This window comes from Scyliorhinus canicula, chromosome 30 (assembly GCF_902713615.1).
Source record: "Scyliorhinus canicula chromosome 30, sScyCan1.1, whole genome shotgun sequence".
NCBI classification, from domain to species: domain Eukaryota; kingdom Metazoa; phylum Chordata; class Chondrichthyes; order Carcharhiniformes; family Scyliorhinidae; genus Scyliorhinus; species Scyliorhinus canicula.
This window is the reverse complement of record NC_052175.1, coordinates 9,574,212-9,590,916: the sequence shown is the minus strand read 5'-3', so window position 1 is coordinate 9,590,916 and position 16,705 is coordinate 9,574,212. Positions and strand designations below refer to the sequence as shown.

Below are 16,705 nucleotides of genomic sequence, written 5' to 3'. Positions count from 1 at the left end.
TCAGGAGCGAGAAATAAGGTGAACTCCTGAAAGAAGACAGATGAGGCTGGTTTGGCACACTGGGCTAAATCGCTGGCTTTTAAATCAGACCAAGGCAGGCCAGCAGCACGGTTCAATTCCCGTACCAGCCTCCCCGAACAGGCGCCGAAATGTGGCGACTAGGGGCTTTTCACAGTAACTTCATTGAAGCCTACTCGTGACAATAAGCGATTTTCGTTTTTCATTTCATTTCATAAGGGAATCAAAATGAGTAAGATAATGAAAATAAACAATCGTGAAGCAACGGAAAGAGGTTTGAAAACCTGTATGACCCTATAGGAATCTGATGAAGATGACCCCCTCTCGAAACAAAACAGAGGAGTAAAAGTAAATAGAAGATTAAGGTAAAAGCGGAACAGTTGGGTTCCTTTCGGAAAGAGAATTCAGATTTTCTATCGCCATCAGATAAGGCAAACGGTTAACTGTGATATTTTTGAGCTGAGAGTGTGTGTTTTGTTTAACCAATTTATTTTAGTCAAAGCATGAAGTGCTTAGTCGGTTGTATTTTTCATCGTCCGATATTGTGAGTCCGAGATAATAACTTCAGTGATTAGTGTTGCGATTTCTCTAATTCACTGAAACAGTGGAAATTCAAATCAGTTTAAAAGAAGGAAAATGCCTTTACGAATCAAAGTAATTGAACATGAACAAGCTTTTAGATCAAGTGAAGAGATGCAAATGGCATAATTCCAAGTTCTGAGCCCCCTTAGGTTCTGCAGGAAACATTAACCATTTCAGCAAATAGTTTACCTTTTCTGAATTGACAAAGAAAAATATACGTCTCCAAGAATAGCTCATGCACGTATTGAATCAATCATTGGTAATTGAGTTACATGTGTGGTATTTATGACCCCCTCTCAGGAGATGGTTTGCTGCCTTGAAATTATGCTTATGGTGCATGTTGGCCAGCTTTGAAAGATGGGATTGTAGTCCCACACGGCATAAATGGGGGCTGGGTTCCCAATAATGATAATCACTTGAATGAACACTGGTTAGAAAATATAGGGAAAGAGGCTATCATGCAAGGGGCCAATAAACAATAAACATGTAACCCCCAGGAAGGAGGTACCCCTCCTCGCGACACCTTCCCCTATTAGGCAGACAGACACTCTGCAAATTAGGAGCGGGAATACTTTGCATTGATAATGGAATGTTTATAGAACTGTCTCAAAGACGAGCTCACCAGCTGCAAAATTTAACAACTTCTGAGCCTGCGCCCCATCGCTCTGTGTCTGTGTTGTATGCTGGCCGTTGAACGTTAACCCTTACACTACCACTGTTAAAAGAAAAACTGCAGGAAGTCTTACAAAAGATTAATGACCCTGAGGCACAGCTATTAATACACCTGACAGAGTCCAGCCGAGAGAATATCGTTACCCATTGCAGGGTTGGTATGCTCGTGAGGATGAGCACACGTACAATTTACAAACGCAAAGTAACTTCGGACAGCAGACCTCATTGCATATCACTCCTTTTTATTTTTCAGTATTGTGGGGTTAGGAATGTTAGTACAGTTGTCCCATAGTCAGAGGGACCTTTTTAGGATGGGTTTAATTTCAGAACCCCATTTAACATTGGCCGTAAGACATCCCGCTAAGGCAAAGCCTATAGGAGAACTGATCAAAGAGGACAAAGGAACAAAGAAAGACATGAGATTAATACTGAAATGGACGGACGAAATTGGCTGATAGAATTTTCTGGCAAACAGGAGGGCAGAGTGACCTCAAGCATTTTGTAACTTGAAACAGCGATGATTAGCGCCCGTGCCTTGGGGCTTCCTAATTTCATCAAGCCCTTTATTTTTATACGAATGAAGCAGGGGGATTTGCCACAGGGGTCCGGGTGTAAGAGCATGCAGGAGGAAGAAGACCCTCTGCCTATTACTCGGTGATCCTGTGTGCCATGGCAAAGGGTATACCACTTGCTTCAGAACCAAAGCAGGCACAGGAGCAAGCCTCGCCACCGCAGCATCGCTCTTGGCTAAAGGTGGGTTGCTATCAAGACAATCATCAAATCTAGATCAACCCAAATACCCGCGCAGTTATCCGCAGAAGTCTGTTTCTGCAAATATGTCCGCTTGCCCATGGGAAAGCTTCTGTGGGAAAAAGAACAAAGAACAGAGAACGAAGTAAAGTACAGGACAGGAATAGGCCCTTCGGCCCTCAAAGCCTATACCGACCATGCTGCACGTCTCAACTAAAATCTTCTACACCTCTGGGCTCCGTATCTCTCTATTCCCATCCTATTCATGTATTAGTCAAGATGCCACTTAAACGTCACTATCGTCCCTGCTTCCACCACATCCTCTGGCAGCAAGATCCAAACACCCTCTATCCTCTGCGTAAAAGACTTGTCTCGCTTATCTCCTATGAACCTTGCCACTCGCACCAGATACCTATGACCCCTAGTAATTGAACCATCCAGACTGCAAAAAGCCTCTGACTATCCACTCTTGTCAATGCCCTACATAGTTTTGTAGACGTCTATCAGGTCGCCCCTCAACCTCCGTCGTTCCAGTGAGAATAAACCGAGTTCATTCAACTCTCCTCATAGCTCATGCCCTCCATACCAGGCAACATCCTGGTAAACCTCTTCTGCACCCTCTCTAAAGCCTCCACATCCTTCTGGTAGTGTGGCCACCAAAATTGAATACTATCCTCCAAGTGTGGCACAACGAATGTTCTTAACTGCTGCAACATAAATTGCCATTTTTTATCCTCAATGCTCCGGCAAATGAAGGCAAGCATGCCGTGTGCCTTCTTAACTATCTTCTCCACCTGTGTTGCCCCTATCAGTGACCTGCGGTCAACATCAAGACGATGAGAGATTGCAAATCTCTGAGGTGCGATACATCTGTGTGTTCTAGCGCATGAATCACAATGGGCAGGCACAGCAAGTAATTGGGAAATCTAACCAGAACGTTTTCCTTTACTGAGAAGAGCAGTCAATAAAAAATTAGGGCGTTTACACTTCAGTTGTACGAGCTAGACAACATTTGGAGTACTCTGGACCACATTGGTCACTTTATTTATGGAAGGATGTAAATGCGTTGGAAGTCATTCACAGAAATGTATCAGAATAATATCCGGAATGCGTCCCATGACGGAAAGTTGGAATGGTCATATGTATCATATCCACTAGAATGTAAAGAGAAAGAGGCGACTTTATTGAAACTTATCAGATCCAGAAGGGTCTTGAAAAGGAGCATGTGGAGAAGGTTTTTTCTCTTGGAGGAGAATCTATAATTGGGGGGGGGGGGGGTCACTGTTTCAAAATAATGGGTCCGCCGTTAGAAAGGAAAATGAGGATGTTTTGTTTACTCTGAGAGGATCGCGAGTCTTGATAACTTCCTTCCTTTCAAAGGGGATTGAAGGAGTATCTTTGAAACCTTTTAAGGCAGAGATTGATATTTTCATTGTAAGCAGTGAGTCCAGATGTGATTGGGAGAAGGCCTTATGCAGAACTGAGGTTACTATCAGATCAGACATGGTCTGATTAAACAGTGGAGCGGAGTCGAGAGGAAGAATAGCACATTCCTGCTCCTTCTACGTATTTTCGTCCTTAAAACAGATAGAATTCCCAAACGATTGCCACAGTAAATATTGGAAAGATGTGTTCTCTAGTGAAGGAATATTGAAGCAGGGAACACAGTTTCCGAGGGAAGAGGGGGACGAGGATGAATGTCTTCTCTCAGTTAGAAACTCCCGTTCCCACAGGGAAGTGGGGGCGGAGCCATTGAATATTGTCAAGACTGAATTAGAGCAGATTGAAGTAAAAATGGAGTCCAGGATTTTAGGGAGGCAGACAGGCGGATGGAGATAAGGTCAAAAATCAGGTCAGCTACGATCTTGTTGAATATCAGAGCAGGCTCGAGTGGCCGAATGGCCTCTTCGTGTTGCAATTTGCTCTGGCCATTTTGCGTCTGCTCAGTTAATAAAAGACAATCGGAATTATTAATTCATATCAGAATAAATCATGAAGGGTCGTGGGAAATATTAAAGCATCAATACCATGGAAATGGCTTTGGGAATAAACTGGTTTCTGAAACAGTTATAAATACAGTGATAATAGAAATAACAAAAGACGAAGAGAATTACAGCACGGGAACAGGCCCTTCGACCCTCCCAGCTTGCGCCGATGCAGATCATTTATGTAAACCTGTCGCCTGTTTTCCAAGGATCTACTTCCCTCTGTTCCCGGCCCGTTCATATATCTGTCGAGATGCAACTTAAATGACGCTATCGTGCCCGCCTCTACCACCTCCGCTGGCAAAGCGTACCAGGCAGTCACCACCCTCTGCGCAAAACACTTTCCACGTACATTTCCCTTAAACTTTCCCCGTTACACCTTGAAAGCGTGGCCCTTTGTAATTGACACCCCCACTCTTGCAAAAAGTTTGTTGCTGTCTACCCTGTCCATACCTCTCATAATTTTGTAGACTTCAATCAAGTCCACCCTCAACCTTCGTCTTTCCAACGAAAACAATCCTAATCTACTCAAACATTCTTCATAGCTAGTACCCTCCATTCCAGGAAACATCCTGGTGAACCTCCTCTGCACGCTCTCTAAAGCACTAGATGTGGCGACCAGAACTGCATGCAGTTTTCCAAATGTGGCCGAACCAAAGTCCTGTACAACTGTAACATGACCTGCCGACTCTTGTACTCAATACCCCGTCCGATGAAGGCAAGCATGCTGTATGCCTTCTTGACCACTCTATCGACCTGCGTTGCCACCTTCCAGGTACAATGGACATGAACCCAAATCTCTCTGTACATCAATTCTCCCAAGGACTCTACCATTGACAGTATAGTCCGCTCTTGAAATAGATCTTCCAAAATGCATCACCTCGCATTTGCCTGGATTGAACTCCATATGCCATTTCTCTGTCCAACTCTGCAATCTATCTATATTTTGCTGTATCCTCTGACAGACTCTCTCACTATCTGCAACTCCATCAATCTTAGTATCATCTGCAAACTTACTAATCAGACCACCTGTATCTTCGTCCAGATCATTTATGTAGATCACAAACAACAGTGGTCCGAGCACGTATACCTGTGGAACACCACTAGTCACCCTTCTCCATTTTGAGATACTCCCTTCCACCACTATTCTCTGTCACCTGTTGCCCAGCCAGTTATTTATCCATCTACCTAGTGCACCCTGAACCCCATACAACTTCACTTTTTCCATCAACCTGCCATGGGAAACTTTATCAAACGCCGAACTGAAGTCTATGTATATGACATCTACTGCCCTTCCCTCATCAATTAACTTTGTCACTAATTCTATTAGGTTTGAAATACATGACCTTACCTGTACAACGCCATGCTGCCAATCAATGATAAGTCTATTTTCTTCCAAATGTGAATGGATCTTATCCCTCAGTATCTTCTCCAACAGTTTGCCTACCACTGACGTCAAGCTCACAGGTCTACAATTCCCTGGATAATCCCTGCTACCTTTCTTAAACAAAGGGACAATGTCAGTAATTCTCCAGTCCTCCGGGACCTCACTCGTGCTCAAGGATGCTGAAAAGATATCTGTTGAGGTCCCAGCTATTTCGTCCCTCGCTTCCCTCTGTAACATGGGATAGATCCCATCCGGACCTGGGGACTTGTCCAACATGATGCGTTTTAGAATACCCAAAACTGCCCCCTTCATTATGCCGACTTGACCTAGAATATTTAAACATTCATCCCTATCCTGCTGAATACCGATGCAAAGAATCACAACCATTTCCTCTGAGTCCACGCAAGAAAACCATCTTTTGTCTTTGAGTGGGCCAATCCTTTCTGTAGTTACCCTCTTGCTCCTTACAGACGAATAAAATTCTTTGCGATGTTCCGTCACCATGTTAACCAAATATATCACATGACCCCTTTGAGCCCTCTTTATTGCACTTTTGAGATTTGTCCTACTGTCCTGATATTCCTCCAAAGCTTCATCAGTTTTAAGTCGCCTATATCTTACGTATGCTTCCTTTTTCATCTGAGCTAGACTCGCAATTCCACCCTTCGTCGATGGTTCCCTAATCATGCCATTTCTATCCCTTATTTTCACAGGGACATTTCTATCCTGCACTCTAATCATCCTTTCATTAAAAGGTCCACATTTCAAATGCGGATTTACCCTTAAAAACTCTTCACAATCAACATTCCCTAGCTCCTGCCGAATTTTGATATACTTGGCCTTTCCCATTTAGCACTCTTACTTTAGGACCACTTTCGTCTTTGTCCATGAGTATTCTAAAACTTACCGAATTGTGATCGCTTGTCCCAAAGTAATTACCAACTGAAATTCAACCACCTGGCCGGGATCATTCCCCAATACCAGGTCCAGTATCGCCCCTTCCCGAGTTGGACGAGTTACATACTGATGTCAGTGAAGGGGCTTAAAAAACACTTTACTTACTGGCTTTTCACTGTGGGATCTGTTCATTCGGTTTTCTGAAATAATAAACGCAACCAGTACTTTAAACAATGGACATTAAACAAACGTTCATTAAAATATCGGTGTTAATCATCAATATTTACCCGATCAGCCACAACATGAACTCCAAATCCAAATGAGGATGAATATTCTACGCCGGATCATCGAGGCAGTATCGGCAAAGGATAAAAATGCTCAATCCTGACAGAGACAAAACAATTAGAAACTGCTGCTGTGTCAAAAGATTCTTTATGGGAATATCTCAGAGGAAACATGACCCAATTCTGAACACAAAGCAGGAAAATCCGTGCTGAAAATTCTCTTAAAGACACCTCAGGAACCGAAGTCACGGAATATTCAGCAGACTGGTGAGGAATGGAATGTGGGAGACAAGAGCGAGATACATTCAGTTTGTTGTGAAGAGTCTGGTTACAGGAATAACTGGCAGCATGAGTTGTGAAATTAACCGTACTCAGAGTTTGACCTTTACTGCTGAAATGCTTGACCTTCCATTGCGAAGGAACGGGGGAGTAGAGCTTTCAGCAGAGAGCGGGTCTGGCAGCAACGAGGCGCATTGTCTGTGACCGCAACTGTTTGCTGTGAGCGTTAAAAATACCTCGCCCACAGCCAATTTGGAGCTTTGCAAAGCGCATTGAGGTCTGGATATCAGTGCCCGAGATTGTGACCACTCTCTGCTTGAGATGGAAAATGGTGTTCGAGCCAAAAGCTCTCTGTGGTTTTCCTGTTTTTTACAGTTGAGGCGCTTCACCCACAGAACTGCATTCAGAGGTCACACACTGGCACTCAATGTGAAGTTACCGACAGAATGCGGGGTTACCACCCAGAGTTGATTCATCGAAACAGAGAACAGGCGGGTGCACATTCTTGCCCATTAACAGTGCGTTAATTAATGTTATACCGATTTCCAATTTCCCTGCCCTGTCCGAGATTTGAATAAAATTAACTGATCCCTAACTTTATTCACAATTGCACAATGTCTTCATGAGCGTCTCACTGGGATCACACTGTGAAATGTCGACAAACAGAGAACACGGCAACACACGAAGGGAGATGGGAACAAGACACCAATTTTCCTCCTAACCGCACAGTGGCCTGGGACTTTATCGCCATTCCTTTACTGTCCCTGGATCAAACCCCTGGAGAAACAAGCCTATAGGTTTGTGTGCCGACATTGAACCGTTCTGCTGGCCTTACTTGGTCTGCTTTAAAAGCCAGCTATTTAGCCCTGTGCTAAACCAACCCATTCCGTCCACCCTTCGAGAAAGACTGCGTTTCCACCCTGTCTATTCCTCTCATAATGTAGAGACATTTAGGGATGGACAACGAATGCCGCACTGACCAGCGATGGTCACATCCTATGAACGAACGAAAAGAAATTGGTGACCTCTTTCTTTCGTCAGAAGATAAATGCTAATATTTGTATTTAGAAAGAAATACTTTCTTAATTTCTCTCCTCTAATATGTTTCCTTCTTGCAGCTTCTAAGTCATGTTCTCTGACCGGCATGCACTGAATTTCCACTGATAATTATTTCCAAATGTTTCTTGCGGCATATCTTGAGGAAAATGCGGGGCATTGCATTGGTAATGTCGACCACCAGTAACCTTTAGTCGCGACTTTCCGAACATAGAACATAGAACATAGAACGATACAGCGCAGTACAGGCCCTTCGGCCCTCGATGTTGCACCGACATGGAAAAAATCTAAAGGCCATCTAACCTACACTATGCCCTTATCATCCATATGCTTATCCAATATATTTTTAAATGCCCTCAATGTTGGCGTGTTCACTACTGTTGCAGGTAGGGCATTCCACGGCCTCACCACTCTTTGCGTAAAAAACCCACCTCTGACCTCTGTCCTATATCTATTACCCCTCAATTTAAGGCTATGTCCCCTCGTGCTAGCCACCTCCATCCGCGGGAGAAGGCTCTCGCTGTCCACCCTATCTAACCCTCTGATCATTTTGTATGCCTCTATTAAGTCACCTCTTAACCTTCTTCTCTCTAACGAAAACACCCTCAAGTCCATCAGCCTTTCCTCATAAGATTTTCCCTCCATACCAGGCAACATCCTGGTAAATCTCCTCTGCACCCGTTCCAAAGCTTCCACGTCCTTCCTATAATGAGGCGACCAGAACTGTACCCAATATTCCAAATGCGGCCGTACTAGAGTTTTGTACAACTGCAACATGACCTCATGGCTCCGGAACTCAATCCCTCTAACAATAAAGGCCAACACACCATAGGCCTTCTTCACAACGCTATCAACCTGGGTGGCAACTTTCAGGGATCTATGTACATGGACACCGAGATCCCTCTGCTCATCCACACTACCAAGAATTTTACCATTAGCCAAATATTCCGCATTTCTGTTATTCTTTTCAAAGTGAATCACCTCACACTTCTCCACATTAAACTCCATTTGCCACCTCTCAGCCCAGCTCTGCAGCTTATCTATGTCCCTCTGTAACCTGCAACATCCTTCCGCACTGTCTACAACTCCACCGACTTTAGTGTCGTCTGCAAATTTACTCACCCCTCCTTCTGCGCCCTCCTCTAGGTCATTTATAAAAATGACAAACAGCAACGGCCCGAGAACAGATCCTTGTGGTACGCCACTCGTAACTGAACTCCATTCTGAACATTTCCCATCAACTACCACTCTCTGTCTTCTTTCAACTAGCCAATTTCTGATCCACATCTCTAAATCACCCTCAATCCCCAGCCTCCGTATTTTCTGCAACAGCCGACCGTGGGGAACCTTATCAAACGCTTTACTGAAATCCATATACACCACATCAACTGCTCTACCCTCGTCTACCTGTTCAGTCACCTTCTCAAAGAACTCGATAAGGTTGGTGAGGCATGACCTACCCTTCACAAAACCATGCTGACTGTCCCTAATCATATTATTCCTATCTAGATGATTATAAATCGTATCTTTTATAATCCTCTCCAAGACTTTACCCACCACAGACGTTAGGCTCACCGGCCTATAGTTACCGGGGTTATCTCTACTCCCCTTCTTGAACAAAGGGACCACATTTGCTATCCTCCAGTCCTCTGGCACTATTCCTGTAGCCAATGATGACCTAGATGGCATGCAGGCTAATTTACTCGAGTATCTTCCCTCTTCTCCGTTTAGTAACGTTGTCTACAATTTACCCAAAGGGGAAATGCTTTTAACTTAACCCTTTGGGAACGCTGAATGCAAGTCGTTTCTGCTCGAAATTTTGTTTTAAAAATAAGCCACTCACTCAACAGCAGAATGTGCGAATGTGAACGCGGCTGAGAATCGAAATACAACCCAGTTGACGAGAGGCCCAAGGTTCAGATCTGTCCCTGATGCTACTCAAATGTTTGGTTTATTGGATCTGTGAATAATTCTAAAGCAACGCCCATTTTCATGATCTTGTTGGTGACATTCGAAAACACACAGAAGGCTACGGAAGAAAATGATTCTGATTCTGTTGAATTGTTTTTACATATGGGTCCTCGTTTGCAATAATTGGGCTAACTGCAAATTCCTGCCCCCTCCCCCTCCCCTCCCCCCACCACAATTACAAAAAGGATATTGGCAATGGAGCAAACAGGATTTACAAGAATGAGAGCAGGGCCGAAATGTCATAAATAACTAGAAATAGGGAACAGGCTGGAAATTTTTAACTGGCGAAGTCAAGGGTGAGGGACGGCCTGGTAGATGTTTTATAAGTTGGATCAGCAACATCATCCCAATGACAATCTGGAATGGTTAAACTTGAGTTAATTACTAACTACAATATTTAGCATAGACCCCTGAAGTCATTATTCCGCCCAGCCCTCTGAACTACAGCCAATCAGATTGTTGTAAGGTCTTCTGTTTCTTATCAGCTGTGACACCAAGGCGGTGAGAGCAGTGCAAATGAACGTCATTTTCACTAAGGCATTGCTCACCGAATGGTGTCATACTTTCCAGAGAACAGATCGTCATCATTTCCATCGGATTTGGCCCTGAGCTCGTATCAGTCTGTGGCCACTACGGCCGCAGTCACAAGCGAGTGAGAGCGAAAACGGGGAACAGTCTCCGGCTCAAGATGGCGAAGGAACATTTCCCCCTGATCCTCATTTTCCTCGTGATGAGGGGTGACGGTGAGTAAGCGGCGGTGGGAAATATAACCGGAATTCCCTTCGTTCAGTAAAATGTGAGAATGCGTGTTTCTTGAAATAAAACTGTGATCCACTGATCAGGTGAAGGGATTTCACAAGTTAGTGCCAGTGTGTTTACTGCTTTCTCCTACAAAACCGAAGCAAAAATAAATTGAATTATAAATCTCACCAAAATCACTGTAAAACAGCAATGAGATTGTTCTTTAATTACAGCTGAAGCGTTTCAAAGCGGATGTTTCCAATCTCTCAATAATCATTGATAACGAACCAATAATCTCTCTGGTTACAGACTCCGAGTCCACTCTGTCTCACATCCCCGTCCCAATGATTGCTGAAGTCGGGCAGATGGTGGAATTATCCTGTCATCACAGTTACGAAGTGGAATTGGTGTCTAGCTATGGCTGGTATAAACAAGGAGAGGGTGAAGCACCGAAAGCAATCGACATTTCATCCTGTAACGGGGCGGATTGTAAGTTCATTTCTAAAAAAGGCAACAGCAAAAATATACTGATTCTGGAAATCCGCAATGTCCAGGCGAATGATTCGGGTTCCTACTACTGTGCTTATATGTATATCTATGCACCGCTCCAGAAAGCAGCTACACTACTGGTTGGAGGTAAGAGAACAATTGAAATGAATTCTGATCATGCACGGTATTATCTTTTTGTGTGAATCAATCGTTGACTATGTTTCAATCTGTGTGCAGACAGTTCCACCAATAAGACGGCGATGCTGATATTTGTGCCACAGCGGGAGGGGAATTCCAGGGAAACCGTCCCCTTGGTGTGTTTGGTTAGTGGACTTTCTTCGAACCGGATTGTTATTTTCTGGAATATTTCCGGCCTGGTAACCGATGGATCGAGCGATCCCGGTACACTGGAGGAGGACGGGACCTACAGCATCACCAGTCAGATCATGGTGTCGATGGATATGTGGAGTAACGGCGCTGTCTGCACTTGTATCGTTCAACTGGGGTCTCCAAACAAAAATTGGACGAAGAGCGTGTTGTTCCCCAAAGCAGCAGAGACAAGGACAGGTGAGTTGGCGATCTTCACAATGATGGTTTGAATTCAAGTTATAATCAATAAGAACGATTAGCTCGAAGCTAAGACTCTGAAGCCTGTTAAATAAAAACAAAGGCTTTCCAATATTTATCCCGATAGCTTTGTCACACTTTCCGTTGAAACTAGAATCTGGTTTTCCTTTCCGAAGTTATTGAACTTGCACCAACCGCCCTTTTTACGCAGTGGGCTTTGGAATGGAGTTGTGATCAGTTCTCCACTGGATGGGCTTCACAAACAGAAACCAGAAAAAAGTGGAAATTTTTGTCTAAAAATGACTTGTTTTCTGAGACTTCATTTACTTTCTCTGAATCTCATTTTCTAGAACCCATCATCCGTGTAATATCTGCTTTATTGGTTTAATCCTGCTTCCTGTGTCATGTAATGTTTTAGAACATTAAACTCTGGGTCTAACACTTCACATAAATGTCATTTTCAGAATTTGTCCCAAGTGTATCACACAGACTTTACTTGGACAGGCGAATCGGAGCTTTATTGTCTCAAACAAATGACAGGGGCAAAGCTCTCGACATTAGCAATATGTCAGAGATTAGAAGAAGAAGGGAGCTGTGATGAACATTAACAAAGCTCTAGTTCAGCATCAACTGTAGTATTACGTCCTATCTGGGCACCAGAATGTCTTGTGAATGTATTAGAGACAGTGCAGAAAAGATTCAAAGGAATGGTATCACGGGTGGGAAAATTAATTCACGTGCATAACCGATAGACACTGATACGGTTCTGCTTGGAGAAGAGAAGTTTGAACAGATATGTGATAGTGGCGTTTAAAATCAGGAGGGATCTAGGCAGAGTTTTGAGTGAAAATCTGTACCACGTGACCGAAGGATGGAGTGCCAGGCGATACAAATGTGATGTGATTGGGAAAGAAATGAACAGCAACAAAACGGTGAACCCTTCTGTACAACCAATGTTCATCATTGGAACACACAGCCTGAGAGTGGCGATCGAAAGGGAATTGGAGAATGGCGATAAATGGAAGAATGTGTAGGCGGAAGAGGAGCGGCAGGTGGGTGGAATTAAGCGGGTTGTTGCTGCAAAGAGGTAGCAGCGAGTTGGTGGGCTGAATTGCCTCCTTTTGCGCTGCAATTATTCTCTGATTCAGTAATGTTTGGAGATGGAAATGGAAAGATCAATTAATTGTGTAAGGCATCCGGAATCATTGAATTTTTAAATTGAAGAATCGCGTGTAAAAGCAAGGGGGTGTATAAATGCGTCAGAAAGCACTGGCTGGCCACGTTAACAGTATTGTGATCAGCTGCACACAGCTTTTTAGGGGATGAAGTCACAAATCTACCGAGAGAGCCGAGGAAATTTGTTGGGAACTAGCCACTTCAGTTAATGTGGAGAGACTGGAGAAGCTTGGACTCTTCTCCATACGGAAGAGAATGTTAAGAGGAGAAATGATCGACGCCACAATCAACCAGAACGTTTCGATGGAGTAACTAATTGGAACAGTGCACAATGGCAGTGGGTGAGAAAACAAGGGGACACAAATTGAAGATAATCAACAAAGAGCGGGGATATGTGGAGACTGTGATTTACACAGAGAGTTCTTGTTATCTGGAACACGCGGCGAAACCATATTTAATAGTTACTTTCAGAAGGGACTTTGCAGAAATATTTAATGGGGAGCAATGTGCAGGTCCATGAGAGAAAGCTGAGGGAGTTTGACCCAATTTGGATTGAACTTTCAGAATTGGCTCAAGGACAGCATCATTCACTATTCCGAGATATTTCTAACACGTTGAACATAATTAATTCACCAGAACCCAATCAAAGGGCGGCACGGCAGCACAGTAGTTAGCAGAGATGCTTCACAGCTCCAGGGTCCCAGTTTCGGTTCCCGGGCCGGGTCACTGTCTGTGCGGAGTCTGCACGTTCTCCCTGTGTCTGCGTGGGTTTCCTCCTGGTGCTCCGGTGTCTTCCTCCTGTCCGGTGACGTGCATGTTAGGAGGATTGACCATGCTAAATTGTCCTTCGTGTCCACAAAGGTTAGGTGGGGTTAATGGGTTCTGTGGATAGCGTGAAGGGTGCTCTTTCCGAAGGCCGATGAAAACTCGATGGGCCGAATGGCCTCCTTCTGCACTGTAAATTCTATGATTCCATTTCACGTTTTACTATCATTTCCAAGGGCCTTAATTTGCCCCTTTCAGTCCCAAGGTTCAGCTTCCGACTTTTTACCTGAGTTGAGTTTCCCAGCAGAGAATCCCAGGAGATAAGGATGTGACAGAGAAGCAGATTCTAATTGTTTTGTCTCTGCAGGATGGTGCAGCCGGGCCCTTCCCGCTTTCATCACTGTCCTAGTGGTTCTGCTTCTCTTGTTGATTCTACTTTCCATTCGGATTTGTAAAGGAGGCAGATCAGGTGAGGAATCCGGTGCATGAGGGATATTGCCGTAATTGCGTATCCAATGTTATTATCTTCTCCTGATTTTATTTTGCTAATTATAGTTTCTTCTTTCAGGAAAATGGGACAACAAAAGCCAAAATGTAAAGTAAGTAACTGAGCCATTTGTAAACTCCATCACGGATACTCTCTTTGTGTTTAGTATTGTGATAATTCCAGTTCAAACCCAACTCTGATTTCAATGTTTCATGTTGATATTCTGTTCGATATATGAAGATGAATCTAAACGTGCTGCACAATTAATTATTTTATCAGCTATTTCTGGGACCTGGACCAGGATCTACCTAACACTTTATTAATACTTCTTGTCCTTGTTCCGTTTTAGCTTGAGAGCGACAACACAAAGAGGGAAGCTGAAAGAGCGACAAGCGGGTACGTTCCATGAAATATCGGCACCGATTAAATAGCAAATTGCGGAAATTCACCGATTGGTAACTGGACTTCCTGCCATCAAAATATTCTTCAATCATATCATTCATGTTGGTGCCAGGAAACGGCCAATTATTGATTATTAAATCTGCCGGTAATAGATCAGGTAGGAAATGGACGCGAGACGACGGGCTTGTCCACCATTGGCGAACTGGGCTCCAATGACTCATTATCTGACACTTGATGCATTGAGGGGCCGTTGATCTATTACGGGTACACTGGCCTATTTGTAAAGCTTTTGGATTGACTGAAATTGACAATTAGGGTGAATTGATGCATTGAGCCCATTGGCGCATTGATTCGTCATTGTCTTCGCCTATCTCCAGTTGAATATCTATTCGCCGAAAGAACATAATATTTAAATTTATTTTGCATTCTTTAATACCTAGGCGACAACCGCCAAGCACAGACCCAGAGATTAAATGACGGTGCGTTACGGGTAAGTGCAATTAATATGTTGTCAAGCTGCCCAGATAGATTGCGGATGTTTGGAATAATGTACACCCCATCCCACGCTAGATATTTCACGCGGTTGGCCGAGCACATTCTAGAACATAAGCATTTGTTTCAAATGACATCGTCGCATTAACTAAAATCAGAACATATTTCTCTGCGGGGGCAGGAGTGGAGGAGCGAGAGTGTTGTGTTGGGACTGGGGAGCAGGGAGCAGGATTTGACATCAAATCCCTCAACAAACATCCAAATTAAATACATCCGCAGCACCGTTATTAAATGGATGTTCTTGGAACACTATTGATTCCGAATGGGCTGCCGAATTTCTTTCATTGAAAGCTTTGAGGAGAATTTTGAAAAGTTGCTGTCAAACGATAAGGGGCTTGCAGAGCTGCGAAAGGCGCAAAATATGAGCAGTATGGATTGTACTCCCTGATTTGGTGCTTGAGGCACAAACATTTCATAAGGTGCCTGGATCTTCACTTAAAGTGCTGGAACGTTTAAAGCAACGGATCGGGAGATGGGCAGTGTGATAAGAATGGTCAGGGTGCTTTATATTCCAAGTTAGTTTATTTAGGCACTGACAGCATGGTCCAAATGGCCTCTTGATGTGCACTCCCACTCCCCCCCCCCCCCCCCAACTTCTCTGCGTTTCAGGTGGAATTCTCTTTATTGTGTCTGTGTTTCTGTCTGGATATGGATTTATCTGCCGGACCCTATAGATGACACACGGGGAAACATGATCATCAGATTTGCTATTTAACAATAAATATATGGAATAAAAGTCACAGTTACGTCGCCCTTGTTGTCTTGTTTTACATTGACCATGTCTGCTTTAATTTATTTTCCGTAAACAGTTAGCAGCACACTTGCAGATAGATATAGAGGGGAACTGGAAGCTGATTCAACTGTGCTTTTTAAAAGGGAATCTGTGAAATGTTTGAAGGGAGGAGAATTGTTGAAGATATGGGAAATGTCAAAATGACGATTCCGCTAACTGACCAGCACTTTCAAGGAGCCAGGACGGATTGAATGGACCGAATGGTCGAGGCGGGCACGATAGCATCATTTATGAGGCATCTAGACAGGTATATGAACGGGCGGGAACAGAGGGAAGTAGACCTTTGAAAATAGGAGACAGGTTTAGATAAAGGATCTGGATCGGCGCAGGCTGGGAGGGCCGAAGGGCCTGTTCCTGTGCAGTAATTTTCTTTGTTCTTTGCTCTTTGTTCTTTGAATGCTATCCTTCTTAGTTGTCACATTCTGTCACTTCATTGAAATCGAATGCTTTTCGGAATAATTTGGCATCTATGTTCACTATTTTTGAATGTCAATGCTTCATATATTTTCCAGTCTCAGGGTGGACCTCTCTACGCCTCGCTGGATTTGGCCGCATTGGAAAAGAGATCAAAAAAGAAGGCAGGCCGCAGATGAGAATGGACGGCTTTTCCTTGATGAATCCTGGAGGAGACATGTTATGCCGAACAACCTTGATGCCTTGTGGAAATAAACATAGAACCAAGGAGACTTCTATCAAGCAGCTAAACTCTCCCCGTGCATTGCGCTAAACACTGATTCCTTTTTTCAATGCAGAGGACAAAGTGTTAAGAATCATTTGTGATAATCTACTATAAACAAGGTATGGCAGAATTCGAGAAAACTCCAGTCACAGTGAGATCTCTCCGATGATTGT

The 16,705-nt window shown here is 43.8% G+C and overlaps 1 protein-coding gene and 1 long non-coding RNA gene across 3 annotated transcripts in view; one reads left to right on the top strand and one right to left on the bottom strand.

The window, feature by feature from the left end:
- LOC119958659 overlaps positions 1-7,278 on the bottom strand; it is a 208,592-nt gene extending 201,314 nt beyond the window's left edge. For both annotated transcript variants that reach the window (XR_005459044.1, XR_005459043.1), the window contains exons 1-2: positions 6,579-7,278; positions 6,457-6,491 (exon numbers count right to left, since the gene is read on the bottom strand). This is a non-coding gene — a long non-coding RNA (uncharacterized LOC119958659). The remainder of the gene's footprint in view (positions 1-6,456; positions 6,492-6,578) is intronic.
- Positions 7,279-11,355: 4,077 nt separating this feature from the next.
- LOC119958657 overlaps positions 11,356-16,705 on the top strand; it is a 150,121-nt gene continuing 144,771 nt past the window's right edge. The window contains exon 1 of the mRNA XM_038787208.1: positions 11,356-11,678. Coding sequence (XP_038643136.1) covers positions 11,372-11,678 — 307 coding nt within the window. The 5' untranslated portion in view covers positions 11,356-11,371. The remainder of the gene's footprint in view (positions 11,679-16,705) is intronic.